Here is a 23,260-nt window from a genome sequence, read left to right as displayed (position 1 = left end):
ACCAGTCACTGAAGGTGAGCATGCAGGTACAGCAGGCAGTTAAAAAGGCAAATGGTATGTTGGCCTTCATATCAAGAGGGTTTGAGTATAGGAATAAGGATACCTTACTGCAGCTGTACAGAGCCTTGGTGAGACCCCACCTGGAGTATTGTGTGCAGTTTTGGTCGCCTTATCTGAGGAAGGATGTTCTTGCCATGGAGGGAGTGCAAAGGCGATTCACCAGGCTGATACCTGGAATGGCAGGAATAACTCATGAGGAAAGATTGCGCAAATTGGGATTGTACTCGCTGGAGTTTAGAAGATTGAGAGGGGATCTCATAGAGAGATATAAAATTCTGGCAGAACTGGACAGAATGGATGCGGAAGGGATGTTTCCAATGGTTGGGGAGTCCAGAACCCGGGGCCATAGTTCGAGGATAACAGGCAAACCATTTAGAACCGAGATGAGGAGGAATTTCTTTACCCAGAGGGTGGTGAATCTGTGGAATTCATTGCCACAGAGAGCAGTAGAGGCAGGTTCATTGAATATATTTAAGAGGGGATTAGATATATTTCTTCAGTATAAGGGTATTAGGGGTTACAGAGAGAAGGCGGGGATGGGGTACTGAACTTTAAGATCAGCCATGATCTCATTGAATGGCGGAGCAGGCTCAAAGGGCCGAATGACCTACTCCTGCTCCTATCTTCTATGTTAACAAATTACAGAAGTCCAATTTCCACTAAATCCAGAATTGATTTTAATTAGGTAATATTGTAGGGATAAGACCTAAACTCAAACTAACTAAATATCAGGTAGAATTTGTTAAAATTGCATTAGCAGTGGCCAGAAAGTATATTGCAGTAACTTGGAAATCAGATTTATATTCAAGTTTGGAACGATGGAATGGGGAAATGTATAATTGTGTTCCCCTCGAGAAAATTACATATAATTTAAGGAAAAAATTATATATTTTTACAGATTTGGTGCCGGTATAAACAGAAAAAAAATATGATTTTTAATTTTTTAGATTTCTAATTGTTCTTAACCTCAAAGGCCTGTGTGGAACTCTATTAATGATGAAATGAATGTTTTACATTTTAAAATGAATTTTAGATTAGATGGATTCTAATATTTACAACAGTCCATTTCTTTTTATTTTTCTTGTATTCTTACTTTTCTCTCTTATTTTCTTTCTATTCTATTATTTTATTTTCTATTTTCTTTCTTCATCTTTTTTGGGACTGTAGAGGGTGGGGGAGGGGGTCATGGGGTATTATGTATTTGATACTGAATACATTAAATATATTTCAAAATGCAAATGTAATAAAGTTTTAAAACATACATGCATTCAAATAAAATATTTAAAAGAATATATTGACATGAATATGTCACAAAATTTGTTGTTTTGTGGCTGCATCACAGTGTAAACATTTCTATAAACCACATTTTAAAATAAATAAAATAGTGCAAGAAAAAAGACAAAGTGAACCTGTGGTTCATTGATTATTCAGGAACCTAATGGCAAAGGGGCCTGGATTGTGGGGGTCCTTGAGGATTGAAGCTGCTGGGTTTTGCTAGCATTGAATGCAAGGTTGTTGTTGTGACACCACTCAACTAGCTGATCTCCCATTTGTACGCTTTTTCATTGCAGTCTGTGATTCTGTAGACAACTGTGGTGTCATTAGCAAATTTGCAAACACCATTTGAATTGTGTCTGGCCATGAGTGTTGAGTGAGTAGAGCACGCATTCTTTTCTAAATTTTTATTTTTATTTTTCACATATTAATCAAAATACACACATACATTTCCCTCTTGAATATACAGTGTCATTTTCTCTCCTTTTCCCCCCTCCCTCCCTCCCACCCCCCTCCAAACCCATTAAACATTCAACATATACAATATAATAAACCGATTAAACAATGTCATCATACAATGAAAATAAACAAGAAAATTGTGTCATCTAATTTTACACACTGGGTCATTTCATTTCATTTTCTTCTCATTCTATCATTTTAGGGGGTGGTGGTGGTCCGCGGTAGGCCCTCTCTGTTGTGTTCCATGTATGGTTCCCAAATTTGTTCAAACGATGTGACTTTATTTTTTAAATTATATGTTATTTTTTTCCAATGGAATACATTTATTCATTTCCATGTACCATTGTTGCACTATCAGGCTCTTTTCTGATTTCCAAGTTGACATTATACATTTTTTTTGCTATCAAAATAAATCTTTTTTGCGCTTCATCCAGTTTAAGGCCTAATTCTTATATTACTTAGAAAAAAGATCTCTGGATTTTTTGGTATGTTGCTTTTTGTGATTTTATTTAATATCTGATTTAATCTTCCCAAAATTTTTTCACTTTCTCACATGCCCAAGTTGCATGTACTGTTGTTCCTGTTTCCTTCTGACAGCGAAAACATCTATCTGATACTGTAGGATCCCATTTATTTAACTTTTGGGGCGTGATATATAGCCTGTGTAACCAGTTATATTGTATCATGTGTAACCTCATATTTATTATATCTCTCATAGTTCCGGAGCATAGCTTTTCCCATATTTCATTTTTTATCTTTAGATAAAAGATCTAAACAAGTTATTTTAGATCTTGTTCCCACTTTTGTTTGGGTTTATAGCTTATTTCATCATTTTCTTTCTCTTGCAGCTTGATGTACATGTTTGTTATAAATCTTTTAATTATCATTGTGTCTGTAATCACATATTCAAAGCTGCTTCCTTCTGGTAATCTCAGTCTGCTTCCCATTTTGTCCTTTAAGTAGGTTTTCAGTTGGTGGTATGCAAACATTGTACCATGAGTTATTGCATATTTGTACTTCATTTGTTCAAATGATAATAAATTATTTCCCAAAAAAACTATTTTCTATTCTTTTAATTCCTTTTCTCTCCCAGTCTCTAAAGGAAAGGTTATCTATTGTGAAAGGGATTAGTTGATTTTACGTCAAAAATAATTTTGTTATTTGGTAATTTGTTTTTTTCCTTTCTATATGAATCTTCTTCCAAATGGCAAGATCCAAATCTTCTTCCAAATGGTGCAGTACTGGTGAATTTCTATATTGCACCAGTTTTTCATCCCACTTATAAAGTATATGTTCTGGTACCTTCTCCCCTATTTTATCTAGCTCCATCTTGGTCCAATCTGGTTTTTCCCTTGTTTGATAAAAATATAATAGACATCTTAATTGTGCTGCTCTATAATAATTTTTAAAGTTTGGTAGCTGCAAACTACCTTGTTTGTACTATTCTGTTAATTTATCTAGTGCTATCCTTGGTTTCCCTTTCCATAAGAATTTCCTTATTATTCTCTTTAGTTCATTGAAGAATTTCTCTGTTAAGGGAATTGGTAATGATTGAAATAGGTATTATATCCTTGGGAAGATATTCATTTTAATGCAATTTACCCTTCCTATCAGTGTTAGTGGTAAATCTTTCCAATGTTCTAAGTCATCTTGTAATTTCTTCATTAATGACTGATAATTTAATTTGTATAGATGGCCTAGGTTATTATCCAGTCTAATACCTAGGTATCGGATTGCTTGTGCTTGCCATTTAAATGGTGATTCTTTTTTAAACTTTGTGTAATCCGCATTATTCATTAGCATCACTTCACTTTTATTTGCGTTGATCTTGTACCCCGATATTTCTCCATATCTCTTAAATTTCTTATGTACTTCTTTTATTGATAATTTTGGTTCTGTTAAGTATACTATGATGTTATCTGCAAATAGACTGATTTTTTTTATTCCTGCTCTTTTATTTTATTTTCTGTTCTTATCAGTTCTGCCAATGGTTCTATTGCTAAAATGAACAGTGAAGGGGATAGTGGACATCCCTGCCTAGTTGGCCTGCTTAATTTAAATTGGTTTTATATATATATATATATATAAATATATATATATATAAATAAATTGATTTACTGTCACCTTCACCATTGATCCCTTATATAATGCTTTAATCCAATTAATATACCTCTGGTAGGGTTGAACCTCTGTAATACTTTGAATAAATAATTCCATTCTACCCTGTCAAAGGCTTTCTCTGCGTCTAAAGCAACAGCCACTGTGGGCGTCTTATTTCCTTATACTGCATGGATTGTTAATGAACTTACAGACATTGTCCGTTGTTCGTCTTTTCTTAATAAGTCCAGTTTGATCTAGTTTTACTATTTTTGGTACACAGTCAGCCAATCTGTTTGCTAATAGTTTTGCTATTATCTTATAATCTGAGTTAAGTAGAGATATTGGTCTATACGATGCTGGTGTTAATGGATCTTTCCCCGTCTTTGATATTACTGTAATTATTGCTGTTTTACATGAATCTGGCAAGTTTTGTGTTTCTTCTATCTGGTTCATTACTTCCAGGAGAGGAGGAATTAGTAACTCTTTAAATGTTTTATAGAATTCTATTGGGAGTCCGTCCTCTCCAGGCATTTTATTGTTCAGTAGCTTTTTTAATATATCCTGTACTTCCTCTATTTCAAATGGTTTTATCAGTTTGTTTTGCTTCTCTTCTTGCAATTTCGGTAGTTCAATTTTAGCTAGAAACTCATCTATTTTGTCTTCTTTCCCTTCATTCTCAGTTCAGTATAATTGCTCATAAAATTCCTTAAAGTTTTCATTGATCTCTGTTGGGTTATATGTAATTTGTTTGTCCTTTTTCCTTGATGCCAATACTGTTCTTTTAGCTTGTTCTGTTTTAAGCTGCCAAGCTAGTATTTTGTGCATTTGTTTCTCCTAACTCGTAATACTTCTGCTTTATGTTCTTCTCCACCTTATACGTTTGTAATGTTTCGTATTTTATTTTTTTGTCCACCAATTCTCTTCTTTTTGTTGTATCTTCCCTTGTTGCTAGTTCTTTTTCTGTACTTACAATTTCCCTTTCCAGCTGTTCTATTTCCCGATTGTAGTCCTTTTTCATCTTAGTTACATAACTTATTATCTGCCCTCTGATGAAGGCTTTCATTGCATCCCATAATATAAATTTGTCTTTCACTGATTCAGTATTTATTTCAAAGTACATTTTAATTTGGCACTCAATAAATTCTCTAAATTCCTGTCTCTTAAGTAGTATGGAGTTTAATCTCCATCTATATGTTCTTGGTGGGATGTCCTCCAGTTCTATTGCTAATTACAGGGGTGAGTGATCAGATAACAATCTAACTTTATATTCCATTTTCCTAACTCTCCCTTGGATATGGGCTGACAACAGGAACAGGTCAATCCTTGAGTATGTTTTATGTCTACTCGAATAATATGAGTATTCCTTCTCCTTTGGGTGTTGTCTCCTCCATATATCCATAAGTTTCATTTCCTCATTGATTTAACCATAAATTTGGCTACTTTGTTCTTTCTGCTACTCTTTTGTCCAATTTTATCCATCTTTGAATCCAAATTAAGGTTAAAGTCCCCTCCTATCAATATATTCCCCTGCATATCTACAATCTTCAAAAAAAAAATCTCGCATAAACTTTTGATCCTCTTCATTAGGTGCATATATATTGACCAAATTCCAGAGTTCTGAATATATCTGACACTTTATCATTACATATCTCCCTGCTGGATCTATTATTTCCTCCTTTATTTTGATTGGTACATTTTTATTAATTAATATAGCTCCACCTCTGGCTTTTGTGTTATATGATGCTGCCATTACGTGCCCTACCCAGTCTCTCCTTAATTTATTGTGTTCCACTTCAGTTAGATGCGTTTCCTGCACGAATGCTATAACTTATTTTTTCTTTTTTCAGTAAATTTAATAGCCTCTTCTTTTTGATTTGGTTATGTATTCCATTAATATTTATAGTCATATAGTTCAACATGACCATCTCATTCTCTGTTTACATCTCATTTCCGCTTCCTCACCACCACCTTTCCCCTTTTCCCCATTTTCATTTCTCAGTTTTTCTTTTTTGAAAGCACTGTATGACAACACTTCTAAAACATAAAATACTTCAACCACTCCCACACCTAAAATTCCTTTAACCCCAAGTGTTCCCCCCCCCTCTCTGAGTCTCCCCTTGTCCCTTGACGGGAAACCACAACTCCCCTCTCCATTTGGACTGCGAACCCGTTCGCAAGTGTCAACTGATTTTGCAGTGACTGTTATTCTCTCCCACCCAACCCCCCCAGAAAAGACTTTTATCTTCACATTACAACAAAGCTCCCCCTCTTTTCTTCTCTTTTTCCTTTTTGCAACCCGTCCTCTTCCCCCCCCCTCCCTTACTTACCTTTTCTTCCCTCCTTTAGTTCTTACTTATACATTATTTTTACATCTTTGTATCTAGTTTGTCGTCGTTCTTTGTTCTTGATACATCTCTTCATCTCTCTTTCTGTCTTGCAGGCATTCTGCAAATTCTCGTGCTTTCTCCAGATCCGAAAACAGTCTGTTTTGCTCCCCCGGACTAACTATTTTAAGCACCGCTGGATATCTTAACATAAATTTATATCCTTTTTTCCATAGGATCGATTTTGCTGCGTAAACTCCTTCCTCTTCTTTAGGAGCTCAAAACTTATGTCTGGGTAGAAAATTTTTTTTTTTTTTTTAAACTTTTGTACTCCAGTGGTTTTTTGTCTTCTCTAATTTTATTCATTGCCTTCTCCAATATATTTTCTGTTGTCATGTATCTCAGAAATTTTACTAAAACGGATCTTGGTTTTTGTTGTGACTGTGGTTTCGGGGCTAATGTTCTGTGTGCCCTTTCTATTTCCATTCCTTCCTGCATTTCTGGCATTTCCAGGACTTTTGGGATCCATTCTTTTATAAATTCTTTCATATCTTTGCCTTCTTCATCTTCCTTAAAGCCCGCTATCTTTATATTGTTTCGCCTACTATAGTTCTCCATTATATCCATCTTCTGAGCTAACAACTCCTGTGTTTCTTTAACTTTTTTGTCACTTTCTTCCAATTTTCTTTTTAAGTCGTTCACTCCCATTATACATTCTTCCACATTTTCTAATCCTTTCCCTACATCTGTTATGACCAGCTCTATTCTACTCACTTTTTCTTCTGTACTTTTCATTCTTCTTTCCATTTCACTAAATTTTAGTGTCAACCATTCCTTTAATGCTTTCATTTGTTCTTGAAAAATTTTATCTATGTACTGTCCATTCATTTTACCTCCTATTCCTCTGTGCAGAGCTTGGTGTTCTTCTTCTTCTTCTTCTTCTTGTGTCTGCTCTTGGGTTTGTGTCTTCTATTTCTCTTCCTTGTATCTGTGTCTCTTCTGACTTTCTTGTTGAGCTGCTTGTCTTAGTTTGTTGTGTATTTTTTTCATGGTTTCTTAATGTTGGTCCTCTTCTTCTGGGCTCGTTATCTGTTGGGCCTCCTGCTTCTGTTATTCTTTCTCACCCCTCCCTTTTCCGTTGCTTTCTTTATCTTCCAGCTGGGAGCCCCGCTGTCGGTGTTCTCCTGGTCTTGTGCATCGCGCACCTCTCTTTGGCTCAGTGAGCAATTTTTGCAGTCCTGCGGTCGGTAGGTCGCGACCCTGCAGGGTCTCCACTAACCTCGGGGAGTGAGCTCCTCTTTCCACGGTGGGTCCCTGCTTTTTCGTGCAGGTAAGGCCTTCACCTTTCTCTTCTGGCATCTTTCCTTCTTTTTTTTCACATTTTTAGTTTTTCTTTCTTAAGTGCCATTTTCTCCACACCTTTATCTTTTATTTGTTGTGTTTTGTATATCTGGGGCTTTGCTTTTTCTTCACTTTTTTTCTTCTTTTCTGGAGAATGCTGGTATTCTCCTACCGGCCACTACTACATCAAGTGACTCCTCCAAGCACACATCGTTGAGGTGAGGAGACAACGTTGTTTCCAGTTAGCAGTGATTATGGTCTTCTGATGAGGAAGGCAAAAATCCAGTTAAAGAGGGAGCTGCAAAGGCCCAGTGTTTGGAACTGGGAATAATGATGAAGGCTAAACTGTAGTTGTCGAAGAATAGCTGAATGTAGGAGTTGCTGTTTTCAAGGTGATCCAGAGCTGAGTGGCGAGCCAGTGATATTGCGTCTGCTGTATAACGATTGTAACGATAGGCGAATTTCAGCGGGTCCAGACCTTTGCTTAGGTACATGTTAATTCTGGCCTCATTCAGTGCGTCTCTTGCAGATGTACTGAACAACTTCTATGCATGCTTTGAAGCGAAAAACAACATTGCAGCAAAGAAGACTGCCTCTCCTCCAAATGGTTAGGTGCTGACATGAAGAGAGAACTAGGCAAGGTCAGCCCGCGAAAAGCTGCTGGACCAGATAACATTCGTGGCAGAGTGCTCAGGAAATGTGCGGCTCAGCCAACAGATGTTCTCTCTGGCATCTTTAACATCTCCCTGAGAAGCACCGTGGTTCCAATGTGCTTCAAAGCTTGCACCATTGTCCCCTTGCCAAAGTCATCTGTGTCCTGTCTCAATAACTACACTGTCACACTCACGTCCATCGTCATGAAGTGCTTTGATAGGCTCATCATGGGACACATCAAGTTCCTGTTGTCCCCATCACTAGACCCCCTGGAATTTACATATAGACCCAAAGGCTCTATGGACAATATCATTGCCACCACCCTCCATCTAGCCCACACCAAGCTGAAAAACAAAAACTCGTATGTTTGAATGCTGCTTATTGACTTCACCTTGGCATTCAACACAATCATACCTCAGTATCTGATAAGGAGTTGGAGCCTGCTGGGTCTAAACACCCCCCTCTGCAATGGGATTCTTGACTTCCTGTCGGGGAATGTCTTCATTGAGTGTTGTATATGTCCATCATGGTAGGACCATCACATTGAGCACAGGGGGCCCCTCAGGGGTGCGTGCTTCGTCCACTGCTGACCCATGACTGTGCAGTAAAACACAGCTCCAATCACATCAAGTTTGCTGACTGCATTAAAAAAGAAATGGGAACAACAATTCATGCAATCTGGACATGTGAGAGAGTAGAAAAATTTTGGGATGATCTCAATCAGATATTAAATAAAATAACAGAAAACAATATACCAAAGAATCCAGAGATCTTTCTCCTAAGTAACATAAAAAATAAAGAATTTGGAATTGACTTGGAGGATGCACAAAAAAGATTTGTTAAGATAGCCCTAGCCGTAGCAAAAAAATGTATTATGTCAACCTGGAAATGGAAGATAATTTGAAAATACAACAATGGTATATAGAAATGAATAAATGTATTCCATTAGAAAAAATAACATATAGTTTAAGAAATAATATTGAAATATTCGAGCAAGTATGGGAGCCTTACATTAAATACAATAGCGAAAACCTACCGGGAACAAACATTACCTAAGTTGATGGAAGGAGAAGAGAAGAAAAGAATGGACTCAGTAGAATTTCTGGTGTAGTTTTGTTGAATGACAACATTGTCTGACTGGCTTAATGCAACCTAGATTGTATACCTAAAATGGATGAGGGGGGGGGTGGGGGGGTGGCTTGGGAGGAGGGAGGGGGGGGAGAAAAAGTCACTGTATATGTGTGAAAAAGAAAAAGTGTATATCATGGCTAACGTGATTTATGGTGTGAAAAATAAAAAATTTAAAAAAAAGTTTGCTGACTGCACAACTGTAATTAGTAAGACTGATGAATCAGCATACAGAGATGAGTTTCAGTCGCTAACGGACTGAAGTGCCAACAACCTGTATCTGAACATTAAAAACAAAAGAGATGGTTGTCAACTTAAGGAGGGGCTGGGGGGTGGGGAAACCACACTCTGCTGACCACTGATGACTCCACCACTAAGGTTGTCAAGTGTATCAAATTCCTTGGGGTGCTCTTGGCAGAGAACCTCATCTGGTCCATTCACACCAGCTCTATAGCCAAGAAAGCCCAGCAGCCCCTCTACTTCCTGTGAAGGCTGAGGGAAGTTCACTTCCCACCCTCCATCCTCGCTACATTCTACATAGGATATATTGAGAGCATCTTGTGCAACTGCATCACCGCCTGGTTTGGAAGCTGTACCTCCTCAGAGGATAATGAAGTTAGTGGAAAAGATCATTGGGGACTCTCTTCTTACCATGATGGACATATACAACACTCGATGAAGGCAAAATGCAATAAACATTGTGAAGGACTCCACACAGCCCTCATGTAAACTGCTCTCCCTCCTGCATCTGGTAGGAGGTACTGCAGCACTTGGGCCCTTACATCCAGATTGGGCAACAGTTTTTTTCCCCTCAAGCCATCAGACTCCTGAATTCCCAGAACATTTGTGGATAGTGTATTGTGGACTGTTACTGTATACATCTTAATATTTTAATGTGTTTAACATCTATTTTAACTTATATTTACACAAATATGCACCATGGTACTGGAGAATTGCTACCTTGTCTTTACCATGCAAGCATAGTATGAAGGATAAATAAAGGTGACTTGACTAACCTCTCAAAGCATTTCATTACAGGAGATGTGAGGGCTAGTGGGGGATAATCATTAAGGCAGCTCACTCTGTACTTCTTGGGCACCGGGATGATTGATGTCCTTTTGAAGCAGATGGGTACCACTGACTGCAGCAGTGAGAGATTGAAAATGTCCATGAACACTACAGCTAGTTGGTTGGCGCAGATTTTCAGTACCCTGGCATCATGGCCTGATGCCTTGAGGATTCACCCTCTTGAATGATGTTCTGACTTCAGTCTCAGAGACAGATATCACAAGGGTCATTAGCCTTTGCAGGGATTCTCATAGGCACTGTTGAGTTCACTTCAAAGTGAGCTTAGGTACTCAGCTCATCATGCAGTGAAGAATCACAGCCATTTATGGTGTTCACCCTTGCTTTCTGGGCTATAATGGCCTGCACTCCCTGCCACAGCTGGCAAGTATCAAGCTTCCCCGATAATTATTTATTTGTTGCTGAGATAGCCTTCTGCAGGTCATACCTGGACTTCATATAGAAATCTCGATCACCAGCCTTAAACTCGCCCTCAGCAGCTTGCTAATCTTCTGATTCAGCCAAGGCTTCTTGATTGGGGAACACCTGATATGTGTGCATAGGCACATACTTGTCCAAACAAGTCTTGATGAAGTCAGCGACGCATTGCATATTCATTCAGGTCTAATGGCAAGTTCTTATGGTCCAATCCATCAATTCAAAGCAGTCCTGTCGGTACTCCTTTGCTTCCCTCAACCATACTTTCACCATCTTCACCACTGGTTCTGCAGTCCTCAGTCTCTGCCTGTACACTGGGAGTAGAAGTAGAGCCAGGTGATCGGACTTACTGAAGTACAATAAGAGTTCTTGCCTTTTCAGAGTAATTACTTAGTTTACGTCAGACTCAGAACACGGAAACAAAAGTCTCAGTCGAAAAGAGCCTTGAATTACATCAATGCAAATCCATCTGTTTCCTCAAGAACACTTCCCCTCTTATTACATTTTATTATATAAATGGATGTTACTTTCCAAAAGAAAGCAAACTTACTGAATCTGTTACAATTATTGAAGGAGAAACTACCAATGACCCCCGCCAGTGGTATTAAACTGACTAGTTGAAGCATCCTAAATTGTGGCCGTACACATTTGGCACAATGGTTAAAAAAATCAATTTGTAGAACAAAATAGGTGGAGTAGGCCCATTAACCCTTCCAGCATGCACCACCATTCAGCGCAATCATGGCTGATCATTCAGCTTCAGCGACCCGTTTCTGTTTTCTTTCCATAACCCTTGATCACTTTAGCTGCAAGGGCCACATCCAACTCACTTTCAATATATCTAATGAACTGGCTTCAACACTTTCTGTGGTAGGGAGTTCCTCAAGTCTGAACAAAAGTTTCTTCTCATCTCCATCCATCCAAAATGGTTACCCCTTAGCCTTAGATTCTGACCCCTTGTCCGGACTTCCCCAACATCAGGAACATTCTTCCTGCATCTGATAATGACAGAATTTTATATGTCCCAATGAGATCCCTTCTCATTCCTCTAAATTTCAATGTCTGTCCATTATTTCTTTGTACATGAGGAATCACAGGAATCAGTCTGGTGAACCTTACTGCAGTCGTGTACTTGCCTTCATCAGGAGCAGTGCCAGCTTCCGCTGATGACACAAGCGATGCGTCGTGCGGGGGTGATAGCGCGCATGCACAGGTGTGTTAAGTGTCAGCATACGGGTGATGATTTCAGATGCAGAAGGAGGAGAGTGAGAGGGTCAGGATCACCTGTGTGGCAGTGAGCCAATGAGAAGGACAGAGGAGTTTAGTTGGGTGGTGTTTTGGGAGTTGAAGAATGCAATGTGGTGCATAAGGAATAATAAAAAGAAAGTCGACTTCAGGGTGTGCTGAAAGAAACAAGTGAGTGTATCCTTTATTTGTTTGTAAGCTGTGGTTATATACTTTGCTGTAATCACTCAATAGCATCTACTGGTATGTCCTTCAGATTAGGAGACCAAAACCATACACAAACCTCGAGGTATAGAACTACAGAATCCCGCCCCCCCCCCCACTTACATATTCAAAACCTCTTGAAATGAAGGCCATCATGTCATTTGCTTGCTGCACCTGTATTACAACGTTTAAAATTTTAAATACATACAGTATGGTAACTGGCCCTTTCGGCCCATGAGCCTGTGCTGTCCAAATACACCCAATTGATCGACAACCCACATACTTTTTTTGAATGGTGGGAGGTAACTAGAGCACCTGGAGGAAACCCACTCAGACACATGCAGAACATACAAACTCCTTTGAAGAATCAAGAGCCATCTGGGAGGAGTCACGTGATGGAGTAGTGGCCGGACGGTGAACTCCAGCCCTCTCCAGAAAAGTCGGAAAAAACAAAGGAAAACACAAAGGCACAGAAATAAAAGTTACAGAAAAGTGAGTATAAAGGTGGAAAGAAGATGGCGACAAAAAAAGAAAAATCGAAATCAACGGTAAGAAGAGAGGAAGAGAAGACAACGGAGGAAGAAGGAGAAGGCCTTACCCGTTCGAAGAGGCCCGCTGTGGAGAGAGAAACCCGCTTCCTCAGGTCGGTAGAAATTGGACTACAAAAATGGCTCGCTGAGCCGAGTAGAAGTGCGCAACCGCGCATGAAAAAAAACACACCGACGGGAGGGGGGACCAGCTGGGGAGTCGATCTCCACAGCCGGCAACGACAGCTGCAGAACACCTGCAGCAAGAAGAGAACACAGAAGACAATGGAAACAAAAAAGAAGAGAAGAAAAGGGCAACAAAGAAACAACAGATGGCCAACCCAGAGGAAGAAGAAGAGGAAGAGTACAGTGAAATAGAAGAAGAAGGGAAAGGCAAGATAAAGGATATACTTTCTCTTATTAAAGGATACATGGAGTCATTTAAAGAATGGCAAACTCAGGAATTTAATGATTTAAGAAGAAGAATAAACAACACAGAAGAGAAAATGAATAAAATAGATATGACCTTAACAGAAATGGGAAAGAAAATGGACAAGATGGAAGAGCGGGCAGTAGCAGCAGAAATGGAGATAGAGGACTTAAAAAAGAAATTAGAGGAATCTAATAAAAAAAGCTATAGAGACACAAGAATTGTTAGCTCAGAAAATAGATATAATGGAAAATTATAACAGAAGAAATAACATAAAGATAGTGGGCCTTAAGGAAGATGAAGAAGGCAAGAATATGAGGGAGTTTATAAAAGATTGGATCACTAGGATCCTAGGATATCCAGAACTACAGCAAGAAATGGAAATAGAAAGGGCACATAGAGCATTGGCCTTTAAACCACAACCACAACAAAAACCAAGATCTATTTTAGTAAAATTCCTAAGATATACTACAAGAGAAAAGATACTGGAGGAGACAATGGAAAAAGTAAGAGAGGGCAACAAGCCACTGGAGTATAAAGGGCAAAAAATCTTCATTTATCCAGATATAAGTTTTGAACTCCTAAAGAAGAGAAAGGAGTTCAATACAGCAAAGGCGATTTTATGGAAGAAAGGGTATAAATTTATACTAAAGCATCCAGCGGTATTGAAAATATTTATTCCAGGAAAACAAAACAGACTATACTTGGATCCAGAAGAAGCACGAAAATTTGCAGAACAATTACAAAATAGACGGAGAGATGAAGACGTGTAATGAGAGTAAAAATGATCATGATTGATATGTATGTGGGTAAAGAGGTATAAGAGTGTATAGGTACAATGTGCATACGTGAATGTATCTGTACTTAGAGGAAAATATAGATAGTATAGACAAGAATTAATAAGGGAAGGTAATGGAATAGAGAGAATAAGGAGGGAATTAAAAGAGTGACCTTTGTTACATATGAAAAGTGAAATCTTTTCTGGGGGGGGCTGGGTGGGGGGGAATAGCGGTCACTGCAAAATCAGTTGACGCTTGCGAGTGAATTCGCAAACCCAAATGGAGAGGGGAGATGTGGTTGTCCGACAAGGGATAAAGGACAACTCAGGAGGGGAAGGGGAGATTGGGGCTAAAGAAGTTATAAATAGGAGAATAAGGAAAATGTTTGATGTTTTAGGAATGTTGTCTTATAAAGGGTTTAAAATAAGAAAACAGAAATGGAAAAGGAGGAAAGGTAATGATGGAAAAACGGAAAGGGAAGATAAACAAAGTATAAAATGGCTACGTTGAACTATATGACTTTAAATATTAATGGAATACATAACCAAATTAAAAGGAAGAAACTGCTAAATTTACTGAAAAAAGAAAAAATTGATATAGCATTTGTCCAAGAAACACACTTAACTGAATTGGAGCACAAGAAATTAAAGAGAGATTGGGTAGGACATGTAACAGCAGCATCGTATAATTCAAAAGCAAGAGGAGTGGCTATATTAATTAGTAAAAATGTGCCATTTAAAATAGAAGAGGAAATAATAGATCCAGCAGGGAGATATGTAATGATAAAATGACTGATATATTCGGAGTTTTGGAATCTACTTAATGTATATTCACCTAACGAAGAAGATCAAAAGTTTATGCAAGATATCTTTTTGAAGGTAGCTAATACGCAAGGGAACATACTAATAGGGGGGGATTTCAACCTGAATTTGGATTCAAATATGGATAAAACTGGGAAAAAAATTAACAGAAAGAACAAAGTAACCAAATTTATAATTAAATCAATGCAAGAAATGCAACTTTTGGATATATGGAGGAAACAAAACCCAAAAGAAAAGGAATATTCATATTACTCGGCTAGACATAAAACATACTCAAGAATAGACCTATTTTTGTTATCAGCTAGTATGCAAGATAGAGTAAGAAAAACAGAATATAAAGCTAGAATACTATCGGACCATTCACCCTTGATATTGACAGTAAAGCTAGTGGACATCCCTCCAAGAATGTATAGATGGAGATTAAACCCCATGGTACTTAAAAGGCAGGATTTTAGAGAATTTATTGAAAAACAATTAAAAAATGTATTTTGAAATAAATACGGAATCAGTGGAAGATAAGTTTATACTATGGGATGCAATGAAAGCATTCATTAGAGGGCAAATAATAAGTTATGTAACCAAGATGAAGAAGGACTATAATCAGGAAACAGAGCAGTTGGAAAGGGAAATAGTAAATATAGAAAAAAAATTAGCAATGAAGGAAGATACAACTAAAAGATGAGTATTGGCGGATAAAAAAATAAAACATGAAACATTACAAACATATAAGGTAGAGAAGAATATAATGAAGACAAAACAGAAATATTATGAACTGGGTGAAAAAATGCACAAAATCCTAGCATGGCAGCTGAAGACAGAACAAGCTAAGAAAATGGTATTGGCATCAAGGAAAAAAGACAAACAAATTACATATAATCCAAAAGAAATTAAGGAAAACTTTAGAGAATTCTATGAACAATTATACCGAACTGAAAACGAAGGGAAAGAAGGGAAAATAGATGAATTTTTGACTAAAATTGAACTACCAAAACTACAAATAGAGGAACAAAATAAATTAACAGAACCATTTGGAACAGTAGAAATACAAGAGATAATAAAAAAATTACCAAATAATACCAGGAGAGGATGGATTTCCAATAGAATTCTACAAAACATTTAAAGACTTATTAATTCCGCACCTCCTGGATGTAATCAACCAGATTGATGAAACACAAAGCTTACCAGATTCATGTAAAACAGCAATAATTACAGTAATACTAAAACAAGGGAAAGATCCACTCTCACCAGCGTCATATAGACCAATATCTTTACTAAACACAGATTATAAGATAATAGCTAAACTATTAGCAAACAGATTAGCAGAGCATGTACCGAAAATGGTAAATTTAGACCAAACTGGATTTATCAAAAAAAGATGCACAACAGACAATATTTGTAAATTTATTAACTTAATTCATGCAGTAGAAGGAAATAAAGCACCTGCAGTAGCAGTTGCTTTAGACGCAGAAAAGGCCTTCGACAGAGTAGAATGGAATTATTTGTTCAAAGTATTGCAAAAATTCAGTTTACCGGAGAAGTATATTAATTGGATTAAAGCATTATATAAGGGACCGTTAGCGAAAGTGACAGTAAATGGACATGTATCAAAGCAATTTAACTTAAGCAGGTCAATTCGGCAGGGATGCCCACTATCACCTTTATTGTTTGCGTTAGCTATAGAACCACTAGCAGAATTGATAAGAATAGATAATAATATAAAAGGAATAAAAATAAAAGACAAGGAATATAAAATCAGTCTACTTGCGGATGATGTTATAGTGTACTTAACAGAACCAGAACTATCAATAAAAGAATTATATAAGAAATTGAAGGAATATGGAGAAGTGTCGGGTTACAAGATAAACGTAAATAAAAGTGAAGCAATTCCTATGAATAATGCGGATTTCTCAAAATTTAAGAAGGAATCTCCATTTAGATGGCAAATGCAGGCAATAAGATACCTAGGTGTACAAATAAACAAAAATCTAGGCCAATTATATGAACTCAATTATTATCCACTAATGAAAAAATTACAGGATGATTTAGAGCATTGGAAAGATCTACCACTAACACTAATAGGAAGGATAAACTGTATTAAAATGAACATTTTTCCAAGGATATTGTACTTATTTCAGGCATTGCCAATACAACTGACAGAAAAATTCTTCAAAGAGTTAAAGAAAATAATAAGGAAATTTTTATGGAGAGGGGGGAAACCGAGGATAGCACTAGATAAATTAACAGAATGGTATAAACAAGGAGGCTTACAATTGCCAAACTTTAAAAATTATTATAGAGCCGCACAATTAAGATACCTATCAGATTTTTATCAAACAAGGGAAAAACCAGACTGGACGAGATTAGAATTAGATAAAATAGGGGAAAAGATACCTGAACACATATTATATAAATGGGATGAAAAATTGGTACAACATAGAACTTCTCCAGTATTACATCATCTCCTCAATATTTGGAAGAAGATTCATGTAGAAAGAAATAAAACAAATTATCAATTACCAAAACTAATACTGACGCAAAATAAGTTACTCCCTTTTACAATAGATAACCTTTCCTTTAGAGAATGGGAAAAAAAAGGGATTAAAAGAATAGAAAATTGTTTTTCAGGAAGTAGATTCTTATCCTTTGAACAAATGAGAGATAAGTACAATATAACTGGAGATACAGCGCTGGCATATTACCAACTGAGATCCTACTTGAAGGATAAATTAGGAAGCAATTTGAGTTTGCCAGAGGGAAGTAACCTTGAATATGTGATTACAGATACAATGTTAATCAAAAGATTTATAACAAATATGTATATTAAACTGCAAGAAAAGGAGAATGAGGAAACAAATGGTAAAACTAAACAAAAATGGGAACAAGAGTTAAATATAAAGATAAAAAAGGAAACATGGGAGAAATTATATTCTGGAACGATGAGAAATAAAATAAATACGAGGCTACGTATGATACAATATAACTGGTTACACAGGCTATACATTACACCTCAAAAGTTAAATAAATGGGACCCAACAGTATCTGATAGATGTTTTCGATGTAAAAAAGAAATGGGAACAACAATTCATGCAATCTGGACATGTGAGAAAGTAGAAAAATTTTGGGAAGATCTCAATCAGATATTAAATAAAATAACAGAAAACAATATACCAAAGAATCCAGAGATCTTTCTCCTAAGTAACATAAAAAACAAAGAATTTGGAATTGATTTGGAGGATGCACAAAAAGGATTTGTTAAGATAGCTCTAGCCGTCGCAAAAAAATGTATTATGTCAACCTGGAAATTGGAAGATAATCTGAAAATACAACAATGGTATATAGAAATGAATAAATGTATTCCATTAGAAAAAATTACATATAGTTTAAGAAATAATATTGAAATATTCGAACAAATATGGGAGCCTTACATTAAATACAATAGCGAAAACCTACCGGGGACAATCATTACCTAAGTTGATGGAAGGAGAAGGAAAGAAAAGAATGGATTCAGTAGAATTTCTGGTGTATTTTTGTTGAATGACAACATTGTCTGACTGGTTTAATGTAACCTAGATTGTATACCTAAAATGGATGGGGGGGGGGGTGGCTTGGGAGGAGGGAGTGGGAGGGGGAGAAAAAGTCACTGTACATGTGTGAAAAAGAAAAAGTGTGTAGCATGGCTAATGTGATTTATGGTGTGAAAAAAAAATTTAAAAAAAAAAATCAAGAGCCATCTCAGGAAATTTTAGCTATGTGGAAAAAAAATTGCTGCACCAAGTCATGAAGCCATTTGATACTGCAGCTGTTTTCTGACAATATACCTTTAAGACAAACTGAGTCTGCAAGGAGGAAAGAATTAAATCTGAAGCCAAACATCCTGATTCAAAATATGGACTGATATAATTATGTCCACTTGAAGACAATTTGTCCATCTATTGAGAAGGTTCTGTGCGATTAGGTTTTTTTCCTTGTATTAATAGGAAAATTTTAGAAAATAGTTTCTTATAATGAAAAACTCCAAGTGACTGCTTAAATTACCTTGATATATCCTGCCCTGATGAGATAACTTCAATGACCATTGGCTTTGACCATAACTACAGGCATCACCTTCCCTCTCCAAGGTCAGCTGGACACCAATTCAACTGTGTCAGAGAGCCATGATGTTTTCCTATAGGTTATACTCATCTTGATAAACAAATAGCCACCTTCAACAAATCCAGCAGTAAACCCACAAGAAAGTCCACACAGTTTTTGATTACTGATTTTCATGAAATGATTGGATGAAAGACATTTTATGTAAGATTGTTTTTGGGAATTTTTATGAGTTTTTCTAGTCTGAGTGTAGGTTGATGGGACTAGGTGGAAAAATAGTTTGCCACAGATTGGATGGGCTAACGGGCTCATTTCTGTGCTTGCTTCCAGTGTCTGCCTCTCAAACTGTCATTATGTTATTTCTTTATGCCGTTTCTAAGAGAGAAAAGATAAATCTGAAAGTGACATGTGCAAGGTGCATACAGAGGGTGCCTGGAGAAATAGAAAAGGCTCGTTATTCACAACAGATCAGACAGCATCTGTGGAGAGAGAAGTAGAGTTAATTTTTAAGATCAACAAGTCTTGTTCCAATAGTTCTGATGAGAGGTTGTCGACCTGAAACATTAACTGTTTCTCTCTCTCCACAAAAGCTGCCAAGCTGCCGGAACTGCTGCATGTTTAAAGAATGCTCCATCTTTTTAAAAAAAGAGTTGTCCAGCAAGTGCAGTCTTTTGGCTTTCCACCAATGCAATAGATTGTGGAGGAAAGGAATATCATATAAAATGCAAATGATCTTCTGAGGCAGGGGTGGGCAATCTTTTTTAAAAAAAATCTCACATTCCACCTTAAGTATTCCCTTTGCCATCAGTGCTATGTGATTGGTAAGGGATTGCTTAAGGTGGTGGTAAAAATAAGTTTGAAAACCACTGTTTTAATCATACCTAATTGACTCTTATATGCCTAGTGTGAAGCACTCCTGCAGCAGTAAGCAGACACAAAACTCGAGAAAGACTGTACAACAGGCTTTATTCAGTTAAAAGTCTCTGCTACAGTGGTAGCTGTACTGGTAACTCCAGAGTGACTGCTCGGGAGGGGCCAGCTCAGGATTATATACCGGGCAGTTGATTGACTGCCAGCTGGGTGGAGTTAGGTCTATTCAGGTTGGCTGATTGACAGCCGGCCAGGTGTGGTCTGTCCTCCGGTGATCTTCCTGCAGGTACAGAGATCACCCCCTGCAGTAGACTAGTGGTGTATCACCACACCTAGTTTCAGAACTCCAAAGGAAATGGGCCAATAACAATTTTTCACAAGCAAAATATTTCAGTCACAATTGGATCTAGAGCAGTGATTCTCAACCTTCCCTTCCCATCCACATCCCACTTTAAGCAATCCGTTACTAATCACAGAGCAACAATGGCATAGGGAATACTTAAGGTGGAATGTGAGTTTAAAAAAAAGGTTTCCCAACCCTGCACTATGGTGTACAGGGTGGGAGGAACGGACAAAAAAGAGAATTAGGTGTGTGTACGAATGTATCACCAGGCGTGGTAGTGCAGGCTAGTAGGACAGGGACTTTACAGGACTGAATGCAAGTAAAATGGAGGGTTATGGCCTGTGAAGGAAGAAAGGGTTAGATTGATGTGGAGTAGATTTACCCAAGTCAGCACAACATTGTGGGCAAAAAGGGACTGTACTGTGACGAACTGTTCAATCTTCTATTTCCTAGTGCACAAATAAACAGAAAAACTGGTTTTGGGGAATGGGTGAACTCAGCGACTATTTCCCACCAGTCAAAATTCAGAATATTTATTTAGACAACCAGCGTTTCTTTCTGCCCAAAGAATTTCTTCTAAAATTACAACATGTCACAGCATTCAAATGCTTGTTTCATTGTGAAATCTTCAGACTTTCAATGCTGGGAAAATGGATACCACCAAGCCACAAAGAAAATTAAGGATGATCAAATAACCCCTTTGATGAAAAGTAATGTGTCCTTGCTTGGTTAGCTCATGGAGAGGCAGAATTAATTCTAGCCCTCTGGACTTTATGTCGCTACTTAATTATTTACTACTGTATTGTACCACTGCTCTTACAGAAGTGTATACCCTGCCAGTTAACCTACCAAAATCTTGATATCGGTTTCCCCATTAATTGTATCTAATTAAAAGCATTTCATTCTTCATCACTGTCAAACAACCATAAATCTGCTACAATTCATTAGTGAGAACATTCCCCTTGGTCAATGAATGAAGGTGGTTTTCAAACCTTCTCCCCACTTGTATTTGATCAGAGACAAGTCATGTTTACTAAATTACAGGCAGCACTAGTAGCGGAGCAGTCAGCACAACACTATTACAGCACTTGCGATCCAGCTTCGAATCTCTCTGTAAAGATTTTGTATGTTTCCCCCCATGGGTTTCTTCAGGTTCTCTAGTTTCCTCCCACCCTTCAATATGTACGGAGGTTATAAGCTAATCGGTGTATTTGGGTGGAAGAGGCTCGTGGGCTGGAAGGTCCCAGGTCTTAAAAAAAAACAGTACTAATTTAAAGAAATTAAAATTGATATTGCACCAAATGTGACATCTCTTATACAACAGCAGGACGGTCTACGACAAGCCCAAGTATGGAACAAAATATCAAATGTATGGGAGGGTTCAGGCACTGGTTTATGTGGTGAGTGGAGTTGTCTGAAGGTTGGGAGATTATTCTGGAGATCAGTTGGGGTCTCATCTCTGGGACTGAAAGATGTTTGAATGAGAGGCTCAGCGGCAATGGCAGAGGGAGATTTTCTGCGATTTGTCCACGCATCTTCCCAACCAGCAGAAAGTATTCTTCCCAACTCAATTACTCAAACCCTCTTGTGACTTTGAACAACAGAAAGAATGCTCAAATTCACATTTCTATTTTATAAACAGGGGTAATACTTATGTTCAGAAAAGTAGAAACAATTTTCTTCAAGTTCTAATATTTAGCAATCATTCCTAGATTGTTGCCTCCTCAGGAAAACACAAGAACATAAATTACATTGTAAATAGGGATCAGTGATTCATTCATTCAATGTAAAAAATACCCAATGTTAAAAATTCCTCTAAGAAACAGGTAAATACATTAATGAGTGGAGTAGCTTTCCACACCAAAAAAAAAGCTTTATTAATAGAACAATGACTCAAGATAAGACCATACCTGCAAAAGGAATTTTTCTGAAGCAATACTATGTCTTGCAAGCACATTGGGCAAGGCTGGATTAGCGTATTCAAACTGTGGATTGTAGGTGAATTCAGACTTAAAGAACTTGGCTTTTTCCTTCTCCACGTTTGATGGTTTCACAGCAGTCAGAATGCAGAGTCTGCGAGTGGTGCCTTCACTGTCCTTTCCTTGTCCGACTGGCAAACGTGATCTCTGCAGGCTCGAGAAATAAAGCCTTTTAACCTTGCCCTTTGGCCTTTGGGACAGACCAACACCATTTCCTATGACAGATATACCAAGGGGAAATTTTGAACTGCTGGAAACCAAGTTACCCACCAGAAATTGCGTGTTCCTGCTTTCAAGGCACCACTTCTCGGCAACCAGCGGGACAGAGGTGCTGGGGTTCCGGCGTTCCTTGAACCGTGATACAGCTGATGGCTTGGCTGACTTTCGGTGCTTTTTGTGATGGCATGCCAACGTGCGCTTCTTCTCCCCCTTTGATGGCAATAGGACATTGTAGCCGTTGCTTCCTGTGAATATCTCTTTCAGGATACTGACGGGGACTTGCTGGAGGCCGGCTTCACCGGCACCATTTTTTCCCGTGGGATACAACAGAACCGATTTTTTGGACAACTCCAACTCTGGCCACCGGAGCTTTTCTGCAAGAATTGGCAACAGGAAGGTTAAATTAACTTGGAAGTTTTGAAAAAGATCATTTCCCACTGTACAAGACCCTTCTAAAGAGCAAGTTCTAAAGAACACAATCTGAGAAAGGGCGTTACATCTCCGTCACCTTACTTCCACCTTCAACTGCATTGGCAAAGTGAAATAACATTGAATTACTTCAAAATAGCTAAAGCTCTAGAACTGCTACTGCATTCTCAAGAGAATTGAAATGAATTGGACACCCATTGAATAGGCCTGTCCATTTTCTTGCAGTCGTGTGCAGAACCTATGCATTGCATTTGATCTACCTACATTTCATAGCCAATCTTAGTATCCAGGTGAGCTAACAGAGTTGAAATGAAGCAAGGAACTTTCCCCATATCCTTGTTTGTCTAAAATTTACTTCTAATTTCACATTTCTCCATTTCAAAATTGGAGTCAATCAGCACGTTAAGGATTGCTAGGCACGAGATACCTTTCGTGAGTTACGAAGCAAGGATTAGAATCAGATTTATTGTCAGAGTACATA

General features: G+C 37.7%; 1 protein-coding gene across 6 annotated transcripts in view; it reads right to left on the bottom strand.

Moving 5' to 3' along the window:
* The window catches only part of LOC138747895 (putative tyrosine carboxypeptidase MATCAP2), an 87,384-nt gene that overhangs the window by 37,232 nt on the left and 26,892 nt on the right, over nucleotides 1-23,260 (bottom strand). For 4 of the 6 annotated variants that reach the window (XM_069907532.1, XM_069907515.1, XM_069907536.1 and 1 more), the window contains one exon: nucleotides 22,063-22,724. In XM_069907532.1, the coding sequence (XP_069763633.1) occupies nucleotides 22,063-22,724 (662 nt within the window). The remainder of the gene's footprint in view (nucleotides 1-22,062; nucleotides 22,725-23,260) is intronic. The other 2 variants (XM_069907546.1, XM_069907554.1) reach the window with 1 other exon arrangement.

Source organism: Narcine bancroftii, chromosome 1 (genome assembly GCF_036971445.1).
Source record: "Narcine bancroftii isolate sNarBan1 chromosome 1, sNarBan1.hap1, whole genome shotgun sequence".
Taxonomy (NCBI): domain Eukaryota; kingdom Metazoa; phylum Chordata; class Chondrichthyes; order Torpediniformes; family Narcinidae; genus Narcine; species Narcine bancroftii.
The sequence above is the reverse complement of the archived record's forward strand: the minus strand, read 5'-3'. Positions and strand labels throughout refer to the sequence as shown.